At 45.0% G+C, this 11270-nt stretch overlaps 1 protein-coding gene across 1 annotated transcript in view; it reads right to left on the bottom strand.

Moving 5' to 3' along the window:
• DOCK5 (dedicator of cytokinesis 5) overlaps positions 1-11270 on the bottom strand; it is a 216426-nt gene that overhangs the window by 24638 nt on the left and 180518 nt on the right. Inside the window, exons 39-41 of the mRNA XM_039250418.1 lie at positions 9462-9551; positions 7483-7587; positions 1888-2029 (exon numbers count right to left, since the gene is read on the bottom strand). Of these exons, the coding sequence (XP_039106349.1) occupies positions 1888-2029; positions 7483-7587; positions 9462-9551 (337 nt within the window). The remainder of the gene's footprint in view (positions 1-1887; positions 2030-7482; positions 7588-9461; positions 9552-11270) is intronic.

Here is an 11270-nt window from a genome sequence, read left to right as displayed (position 1 = left end):
GAGAGGGAGAGAGAGGGAGAGAGAGAGAGAGAGAGGGAGAGGGAGAGGGAGAGAGAGGGAGAGGGAGAGAGAGAGAGAGAGAGAGGGAGAGGGAGAGAGAGAGGGAGAGAGAGGGAGAGAGAGAGAATCCCAAGCAGGCTCTGCGCTGTCAGTGCAGGGCCTGACACAGGGCTCAGTTTCACGAACCATGAGATCATGACCTGAACCGAAATCAAGAGTTGGGCACTTAACGGACTGAGCCGCCCAGGTGCCCCTGAGGTATGCTTTCAATACGTTACCTCTGATAGACACAACAGCACAACAGGTAACAGGTGGATGTTATAAATCTTTTACAGATTAAGAATCTGAGGCTCTGAGAAGACCCAGAGCACATAACTGATAAACAGTAAAGTCAGGTTTCAAATCCAACTCAGGGGTAAGATCTGTGTCTCTGACTTGATAGTTTGATATTAATAATGACTTTTTCTTTTTTGTGGTCCTTGCCAGTGCAGATATACTGGCTATATAAAAAGTGCAGCAGAGCCTGGCTTTGGATTCACTGTCCCCCTTGCTCTCTGCCTCTCTCCCACTTACACGTGTGTGCTCTCTCTCTCTCAAAAACAAATTAAGTGTTAAAACAGACTCCTACCTAACAGATGAGAAACCAAGACCCAGAGGAATGAGGTGGTTTGGACAAGGTCTAGTGAATATGCAGAAAGGGCTGCGGGCCGAGCCGCAGGACCCTAAATCCTGTTCTTGGAAGACCTCTTTTCATCCCCACACCATGGAGGCCCCTCAGTGGTTTTCTGAACCCCCATAACCCAAAAAGAGTTTTTCCTGAAACACTATTCTACAAGTACCTACTATGTGTTGACAGGCTGCTGTTCTCTTAACGGTGTGTCTGTCTATTGGTCTGTTATTGTCATCAATATTTCTATACCTACACCTGTAATAATAGCTCATTATCTACTGAATTTTCATTACATACTAGGCACTGTTCTTAATACTTGACATACATTTACTCCTTACAAAAATTCCATGAGAAAGAATGACCACCACCCCCCATTTTATAGATGGGAAAACTGAGGAACATAGGCATTAAGTAACTTGACCTTAAGTGACATACTACATTGCCAAAGTGACATAGTATATGACAAAGCTGAGACTCGAACCCAGGCACTATGGTTCCAGAGCCTGTGTTATCTACCATGTCACACCAGCTGTGTCTTGTCTACCTCTCTTTGAATACTGTTCACTTTTAGAATATCTTTATTTTAGTACAAAACACATGAAAAGGTCTTAAAAATAATTTTGTTATGGAGTTATTTTTATTTATTTTTAAGAAAGCATGTAATAGGGGCGCCTAAGTGGCTCAGTCTGGTGAGCATCTGACTTCAGCTCAGGTGAAGTCTCATGGTTCATGGGTTCAAACCGTGTGTCAGGCTCTGTGCTGCCAGCTCAGAGCCTGGAGCCTGCTTCAGATTCTGTGTCTTCCTCTCTCTGTCCCTCCCCCACTAGCACTCTGTCTCTCTCTCAAAAATAAATAAAACCATTTTTAAAAAGTAATTAATTTTTCAATAAGGCATTGCATGTTACAAAAGAAAAGCTCTACATCTTTATCCAGAATCTGGAATTTTGAACAGGAGTTCCACATCCTCCTCAAGCTCACCATGTGGCTATAAAACATCCTTTCATATTCAAGATTTGCTTATCGTCTCTCTTCTCTACTTTATAACCATGAGCTAAGGACATCAGGGTCCCAAGGCTTTTACACAGAATGGGAAACTGAGTCAGAATGGTCAAATGAGTGGTCAGGGGACAGGACATATCCGCATGTAGAGTCGGGACTGAGCCCTTAGCTTCTGGGGTTGGGCTGGGCTGAGCTCTGTCTCCCCAAGTCAAGGATACACTGTTTTGGAGATGCCTTGATTTCCTCTCCTGGGGGCGTGGTGCTGGTCATCTTCTCGGCATTGGGGAACTGTGTCAGCAACCTCAGGCTGAAGTCTTCTCGCCTCTCATACTCCTTCCCCCGATAGATAAAGATTTTGTTCTGCAGATCAGAGACAGCAAGGTGAGTAATTAAATATGAAGAGTGAAGGGGCCCCAGAGAGCCTGGTGCTGAGGAAGAGAAGCCACGGCCCTCCCAGCCACAGTGCACTCCATCACCAAGTTCTCACTGAATACCTACTATGCACCATCCTATCTGGCAAGAGCTCATGGGTGATTTGGGTACCAAGGTCATGCGCATAAAGCTGCTTCTGCAGTGCTTCTCATAGCGTGGCCCCATGACCACAGCCCATCTGCAAATGGCCCGTACTCATCCACAAGGCAAGGAGGGCTCGTGCCCTAATGCAGATCTGTGACATCACCGGGCCCCCTGCTGATTTTAGCTAATTTTTTCTCCCATAGCAATATGTTCTCAATGAAGGAAGTACACTGATTTCTTTCACAGGCAAGCCCTCCCCCCATCATGATCCAGGACCAGTCTGTGGACCAGCACTTTGAGTCCCATTTGAGAATGGGAAAGCGTGAAGAGAGTCAACAGAACAAACCTTCATTTGTGAAGAACAAGAATAATTCACAGCAGTCCCTAGATAATCCCGAGAACCACCATGGATGGCAATGTCAAAGTCTCATGGAAAACTGCACGAAATAGTGTTGTTCTTCTGTTTAATAAAATTAATATAACTGGATTTTTTTTTTTAAGAAAGAAGTTTCCTAGGTTCCAGGCATAGGGATAATCTGGCTCACAGCTGATTATATTGGAACATAAGTTCCAATGCAGCCACGTTTTGAAGGCTCCTGTTCACCTGAGCATCATTCCAATGAGTACTTAGCATTGGCAGCCCAGACACGAGCCATTTTTAACTAAAACTGGGGCCTATAGTGTCTGGAACAATGTTTTCAGAATTTACTTGTCAGTTCATATAACTAACACGTGCTGGACGAACACAGCACACGTGCTAAGATACTAGGGATATAATGATGACCCTACTCCCACAAAACAGCTTCTGGTGGAAAGAGAAAACAGGTAAATGAGATAGTTGATATAAGTAACATGAAGGCAAAGTGTCTTCTAGGATAAACACGGATGGCAGTCAAAATCGCCAGATCTTTTGGAAGAGATGACATTTTTCCAAGCTGGGAGAGATTTACGTGACTAATTCCCACCTGATGAAATGCCACCATTCAGGCAAAGCTGCGGAAGGCCAGGAAGCAAGGCCCGGGCGGCACCAAGCGTGAGATGTGGACAACAATGTGAATTGCAGCAGACCGGCACCAGGTCAGCACAGACCAGCACGGACTGAAAGCACGGGCTTCAGGGAAGACAAGAGATTGACTGGGCCCAGATGGACAGACAGGGGCAGGAGAGGAAGACCGGGTGCACGACCAGGCGTGAAGAGTGAACAGAAGAACAAGGCCACGCAGTATGGAACGGAAGCAGGAGAAATACGCTCGGATGCGCCAGAACATCGAAAGGCAGGCACAAGTTACGAAGGTCCAAGGAATTCACTGGAGGTTCTGGAAGGAGGGAGTGATGTGAGGCTAGAAGCGGTGTAGACGCCTCATCTGACAGTGGAGTGTGTGTCCAGCTGCAGGAATCCTAGGCAGGATGGAGTGGGAGAAGCAGCTACGGGATCTGGGTCTGACTCTGGGGTTTGGTGAAGGGCGAGGAAGACGGGGAGGCTCAAGGGGCATTCGGAGATCACTGGCGCCGGAGCAGGAAGAGTATGGTGTCGCCGACAGAAACAGGGACGAAGGGGACCTGTCTGGACTTAGCGTGATGTGGACAACCCAATTCCAGATATTCTGAGTTTGGGGAAATAGTCCATAACACTGAGGCGGCTTTTATATTTTCCAGCACACTTTGACAACACGTGGCATCCATAAACACTTTACCGTGTGTAAAGCACTCCTACACGCTACATATTTCATTCTGGAAACAGCCCTGTGAGGCGGGCAGTACTTCTCTAGTTTATACATCAGAAAACACGGAGGTTATAGGACCAACCAAAATCACAAAGTCACCCAGCCAATGATTTCGACCCCAATTTTTCAACTTGAAAGTCTAGTCTTCTTTTGGCTGGCCCACTGCTGTCTCCAGGACACATGCGTTATGTCATGTGACACAGAGGTCACATACAAGTATGACAGGCACCACTGCCCTGTCGGGACTCGAGAGCCGAGACTGGTGGCCGATTTAAGACTACAACCTACAGCAAGGCTCCTTCCTAGACCCTCCCTCTCGGCGCTCCGTTACTCTTTCCCTACGCTGCCTCATCCACGTGCAAAGAAGCCAACGTTCTCACAAGTCGGGAACTTTCCTTTGAGTTCTGGATCCATATATCAAATTGTTGACTTGCATCTTTCAGATGTCCCAGATTTACCTCACATTGAGTATGGCTGAAACCGGACTTTCACAAAGAACGTACAAAGATGTGAAAGGCCCTCTGCGAGCCGGTCCCCAGAGCCAGCTGCCCCCATTCTCTACTTGTCCTCTCCTGTTCATGCTCTTCCAGCCTCACGGCTTTTGAACCTGCTGTCCTCACTGCCTGGCACCCAATCTCATCTCTTGACAGCTACCTGGCTTATTCCCTCTCTTCCTTCAGGTTTTTGCTCAAGTGTCGTTTTCTTACTGACATCTTCCCTATATACTCTATTGAAAATTGCAGCTCTACTTTGGGGCACCTGGGTTTCTTAGTCGGTTGGCGTCTGACTGTAGCTCAGGTCATGATCTCGCAGTTCACGAGTCTGAGCCCTGTATCTGCCAGCACAGAGCTGGAGCCTGCTTCAGATTCTGCGTCTACCTGTCTCTCTGCCCCTCCCCTGCTCATGCTCTGTCTTTTTCTCTCTCAAAAATGAATGAACATTTAAAAAAGTAATTTTAAAACTGCAGCTCTACCCTCATCACTTGCCTCTCTATTCACCTTCCCTGACATTTTCTCCATGATGCTCACAGTCTACACAGTGGGAGGCATTGTTCTAGGCCATCTGAAATACTTATGTTTTGTGTGTGACTCCAGGCTAGAGTCTAAGTGCCGTAATTTCAAAGATTTTGGTTGTTTTGGACTGTGTCACCATGCCTATAACACAGTAGGGCACAAAGTAAGAGTTCAATAAATATGTATGCAATGAACTCTATCCTTTTCCAGCACTGCTTTCTTTCTTAGTGGATGGCTCTGCGGCCCTTCTAGTTCCAGGCCAGAGATCTACTTCCCACCTTCCTCACGCACATGACCCAACAGTCATGAAGGACTACATCTTTCCATTTTTCCTACAGCCACTTCCCTAGGCCAACCTGACATCCCTTCTCTCAAAATTTCTGGTGACTTACCTAAACACATCCGAGGATTGCCCGTACCAGCCAGACGATGACCTTGCCAGCACCTAGAACCCACAACAGCTCCCTCCTGCTCTTGGGATGCTGACAGACACCCGGGCAACCCCATAGCCCTGCCCGGTGTGATCTCCCCACACTTTGTGCCTCAAGTCCCCTGCTCACTTCACGCCCTGTGTGCCCACCACGCTGGTCTTTCATTCCCAGGCACAGCCATGCCCCTGCCTGCCACTTCCTCTGCCTGGAGTGTTCCTTCCTGTCACCTTTATCTCCCTAACTCCATGCTCGCCTTTCAAATTGCAGTTGGAACAGCAATTCCCTGGGAAGTCCTTCCTGACTCTTAACAAAATGCAGGCATAATTTACATGCAGTAAAATCTACCCTCTTTACTGTAAAATTCTGTGAGTTTTGGCAAACATAACCACGACCACAGTCAAGATACAGAGCAGTTTCACTACCACTCAAAATTTCCCTAAACTTCTGAAGCCCAACCCTCCCCCACAGCTCCCAGATGATGGCTCATCTGTTTTCCATCTCTACATGAAGTGTAACAGATGCCATAAAAAGAAAATCAAAGAGGGGAGCCTGGGTGGCGCCATTGGTTATGCATCCCGCTCTTGGTTTCAACTCAGGTCATGATCTCATGATTGGTGAGATCAAGTCCCACATGGGGCTCTGCTGACAGCATGGAACCTGCTCATATCCTCGCTTTCCCTGTCTTCTGCCTGTCCTCCACTTGTGTGCTCTCTTTTTCTCAAAGTAAATAAATAAACACTAGAAAAGAAAGAAAGAAAATCAGACACTATGTAGACTTTATGCTCTAAGTTCTTTTTACTTATTAGCACAATGCACTGGGGATTCACCTACAGGCTTGTGTGTATCAGGACTTTATTCCTTCCTAAAAAAATTTTAAGTTTGTTTATTCATTTTGAGAGAGACAGAGACAGTGTAAATGGGGGAAGGGCAGAGAGAGTGAGGAAGAGAGAGAGAGAGAGAGAGAGAGAGAGAGAGAGAGAGAGAGAGAGAATCCCAAGCAGGTTCCATGCTGTCAGCGCAGAGCCCGACATGGGGCTTGAACTCACAAAACTGTGAGATCATGACCTGAGTCAAAATTAAGAGTCGGACGCTTAACCAACTGAGCTACCCAGGTGCCCCACGACATCATTCCTTTTTATTACTGAGTAATATCCCACTGTACAGTTCTTTCAGAGTTTGTTTATCCCCTCACCAACTAAGGGACATCTGAGTTGTATCCAGTCTTTGGTGATTATAAATAATGGTGCTATAAACAATCATGTGCATTTTTTTTTTCACGTGAGCCTAAGTTTTTATTTTATTTGGGTAAATAGTTCAGTAAATACTCCCTGGTTAACCAACGCTTATAGCATAGAATACCCATCTTGGTTGGTTTCAATTTCCATTTGTTTGCATGACTATTTAATTAATGTTATACCCATTAGGCTCTAAGGGCCATAGCTGATTATAGTCTGTCTAGTATGTGCCTGGCACATAGTAGGCACTCAGTAGGTGTTACTGAATGAATGAATGTTACCTCCTTCTTGGGGACAATGTCACACATAAAGTACTTCCTTTCTCCCTTTTTCTTAAATTAGGGGAAGGAAAATAGATAATATATTCAAACCCAGCTACCTCTAAAGAGGCTTCCTTTTTATACAGGAAAAAATAAGATTTTGTTTGTTTTTTTTTTAGATTTTAAAATCAGTATCCTGTTATAGAAAATTTTGAGAAGGAAGAAAAACACAGTCCTTTTCACGACTCCAACACCTGTTTTTATTTTGTTGAAACTTTTGTAGTCCCTTCTTTGGGGTATTTGCTTTCAAACTGGCTCTGGCTGGAAGGAGAATAAACAACTAAATACACCAATCCCTACTTTAGCCCAGCCTGATCTGTGGCAGCAGACTAGTGGAGGAGATGGTTCTGTTTTTCCCTTTTTCATTCCACCTGGGAAAAGTCCTTTTACAATAGGGAGGTGGGGTGAAGAGGCCGGGCCTGTGTAGGAAGTGGTTTCTGTCCCCGACCTCCCACAGTGAGGACAGGGCCTCCAGCTGCTAACACACTAGGCCTGTCTTGAAAAGAGATGAATGCCTTCCCTCCTCTAGAAGGCATGGCTTAATGGCTTGAAGGACCACCCTGAGGTTTCTTACCCGTAGGAAAGAAGGAAAGCCCTGTCCGTAGTATCCAACAGCAAAGTATTCAGGCTGAGGCCTCATTGCCTTAATGATGTTCTCATAAAACGAGGCTCTTTTTTTCTGGAAAACAAAACAAGACATTCCACAGGGAGTTTCCCAGGGCACCCCTGAGGGGAGGGGAACGCTCAGACTCTTATTTGTTTTGTTGTTTCCCATGGATCAACAGATAAATGAAGTCTTTGGAAAATATCTGGTAGGCCAAGACGTTATTCTTTCCTGGGATTGAAGGTTTTCGACGTGGGTCTGAGAATGAGCCTGGGAGGGTCTAGCAATCTCTGAAGCTGTATGAGAAAGATGCACACACGTGCATGCCTCTGTGGGGGGGCGGGGGGGGCAGTGTTTAGTGTTCAACAATTTCCGGTAGAGAGTTCAGGACCCCTCAAAGGTTCAAAAGCTCTTTCTGAGATTCATGGAGGGTGGCTTGCACTTCAACGGAGAGATCTGATAAAAGATGAGGAATTTTCTGGTTCTCACAGGTGGCTTGGATTAAAGTCCTTGGTTTGGCCCCAAGTGCCCAGAAGGTGGTGGTGATGTTCTGTTTTTCAAGATCTGGTACCAGCTTTATCTTTAATCCTTCCCCTGGGAACAGGTTTCCAACCCAGGCTGAGAGTCAGAACTGAAGAAAGCAAAATAGGTAGCCAGACCTGGAGGCATGTCCCCGGACCTTCCCACAATGGTCCCATGACTGCGTGAGACCATGACTACTCTGTTTAGGTGAAGGTTGTATCATGATGTTTGCTTCAAAGGGTAGCATGTTACATCACTACCAGCTCAGTTTATTTATGAAATCAATAAGTGATTTCTGTGTGTTTAGCAGGGGCTGGTCCAGCACAGGGGCAAGCTCTTTTCCAGGTGATCTTCACAACTATCCCCTCAAATAAATTACACTTGACTCTTGAACAGTATGTGTTTAACATGTATGAGTCCACTTACAGGCAGATTTTTTTGATATAGACAGTGTAGTGCTGGAAATGTTTTCTCTTCCCTTCAATTTTCTTAACGTTTTTCTCTAGCTTACTTTATTGTAAGAATAGAATATATAACACATGTAGAAAATACGTGTTGATCAACTGTTATGTTATCAGTAAGGCTTCTAGTCAACAAAAGGCTATTAGTAAAGTTTTGGAGGGAGTCAAAAGTTATATATGGATTTTCAACTGCGTGGGGGTAGGCTCCGCCCACCTCCCCACCGCACTATTCAAGGGTCAAATGCAGTAACAATGGATGGCCCCACCTTTTGTGATTCCTCTACTAAAAATTCTCAAATGTAATGCTATGTTGGCCTACCTCTGGACATTTAGAAGGTTATTTTTGTTTTGCTCTGCTGTTTTTAAACAGTTGATCTGTGCCAATGGCCAGGCATTGCACACAAGTTTATGAAACTGTAAAAGCACAGGAGCCCAGTGACATCCGGAAGGACGGAGGCAAAATTTGAGGATCAGGATCCAGCAGAAGCATTTTACAACTTAATAAAATGTGCTCAGTGGAAAAAAACAAGGACCAAAGATAAGCAGTTCGTTCATTCAATAGGACCCTGAGGATGGGGGCCACAGAACAAGTAATTTTGATGGACAGAAGATGTCAGAAACTATCTGAAATACAGACTGTTCACAGAAGGCAGAGTTAACTGTGAGGGTAATGAGGGGATGGGTCAGGATTATGGAGAATCCCTTAAGAGATGAGAGGCACAGAGAAGAGCAAGAGGTCTGTAGGCAAGGAGCCTGAGCCCTTTATCAGAGATAATCTGGAGGCTAATACTAATACTTTTTGGACCTCCTCTGTTTTTTTTTTTCAATTTTCTTTTGAGCAAGGTTTACCCTTCCATGGTAAAGAGTGCCATTTATCTGGACTTTCTCAAATGTACGAAAACATCTGCAAGAATGTTAATTTTCACACTCCTCCTGGAGACTCGATACGTTCTGACCCGGACTCACCAGCAGGTTGCCAAGGCCCTCGTAGTCAAATACTTGGCTCTCGTACGTCTCAGCCAACTCCTTGCTCAGTTTGATCGCCTTCTCCCACATCTGCAGAAAAAGAAAAGGAGGGTTACAAGTGGAGAACAAAGCCGTCAGTGACCCATCTGTGAAAGTCACAGGGGAGCCCCTGACAATGACTAAGCAGGCAGGTGGGCTGAGTTTCTGCAGACATTCTCACCATGCCTCACCTCCTGGATCAACTAAACCTTTTTCTTCTGACATGATCAAGCTACTGTACCTTGGCTGCTTTGCCAAGGGGGCATCTTCTGGAACTCTGTCTGCACGAACATGAAGAATGCCAGTGTCCCAAACAGAGCAATATTGCATTTAAAGGGCAAAGAGCTAAAGACCATTGAGAACTGAGAGGAACCAGTTCCAAAACCTGGGTTTTGAGAGCATGAACGTTTGTCGGTGGGGAAAAGAAGTGGGTGTTAGCTCTGCTTCTGATTCTGGGGTGTGTGTACATTGTCTGTGTATGTGTTTGTGTGGGCATGTGAGCTTTGGAATAAGGTGTTTGGAAGGAAGTGAAAATGGAAGAAAGGCTAACCATACTGTTGTGTGGGATTTGGGAAACCGTTTCTCCTATTTAGAGCACTGATTCCCTATTTCTTTTTTTTTTTTTATTGATTCCCTATTTCTAACCAAACTATCGCCTTGGTCAAAGGGAGCTTTAAGAAAAATGCCTTAAAGCAGTTATGACTGTCTCAGTTACCACCTACTGCACATATCTGGTATCTGAGGCCAGCATCCCAGATTGAGTCCTCTGTTTGACAGTTCATAAAATGTCTCTTAGATGGACGCTATACATAACACAGCATCTGTACATTTCCTGCTTGATTCCTATTAACCAGGTTCTATGTTCCACTGTTTCTGGGTGCTGAAGGAATGGATGTACAGTTCCCACACAGTTGTAAAACATTTTAAAATTAAGTCTTTTAAAATCATCCCCCCCCCCGCGCCCCCCCGCCTAAAATTTCAGTGTGTGGAATCCTGAAAAAGGCTCTGAAATGTGCTGCATGGAAACCCTTCCAGATCAGGGGGGCCTGGAGCAGAAAGCCAGTCAACAGTATCAGAGAAGTTGTTTCCAAATGCTAAGTTATGTAAGAGACAGGGAGAAGGCTTCACAGTGACTCCCCGAGACCCTCTTAAGGGGTCCAGAACGTAAAGTCACCTGCTTAGTAACAATGATAGTATTTGCCCTTGCTCTCATACAATGGGGTTTCCCACAGATGACAGCAGGTATAATACCACAATAGATGCTAAAGAGATTTGCAAATGTGCCAAAGAATGTTACTATCACTATTTTTTTGAAAACATAGTTATTTTTAACATATCTGATATATATCAATAGTAAAAATTTTCTTACGAGAACTAAGTAAATATTTTAAGATGTTGTTTTAATTTCTTTCTTTTTAAATTTTTTTCACATTTATTTATTTTTGAGAGACAGAGTGAGACAGAGTGCAAGCGGAGGAGGGGCAGAGAGAGGAGACACAGAATCTAAAGCAGGCCCCAGGCTCTGAGCAAACATTCAGCACAGAGCCTGATGCGGGGCTCAACCCCACGAACCTTGAGATCATGACCTAAGATGAAGCTGGATGCTTAACCTAAAGAGCCACCCAGGTGCCCCTTAATTTCTAAGAGTATAAGTATCAATAGATATAATCTAAGTGGAAGAAAGCTCTTTGGGATCCTTAATGATTTTGAAGAGGGCAAAGGGGTACGAATATACTTGCTCTCTGGGCTTCAAGTTTGTCATCTGTAAAC

The sequence above is a fragment of the Hyaena hyaena genome, unplaced genomic scaffold, assembly GCF_003009895.1.
Source record: "Hyaena hyaena isolate Hyena2069 unplaced genomic scaffold, ASM300989v1 scaffold_370, whole genome shotgun sequence".
Lineage (NCBI taxonomy): Eukaryota > Metazoa > Chordata > Mammalia > Carnivora > Hyaenidae > Hyaena > Hyaena hyaena.
The sequence above is the reverse complement of the archived record's forward strand: the minus strand, read 5'-3'. Positions and strand labels throughout refer to the sequence as shown.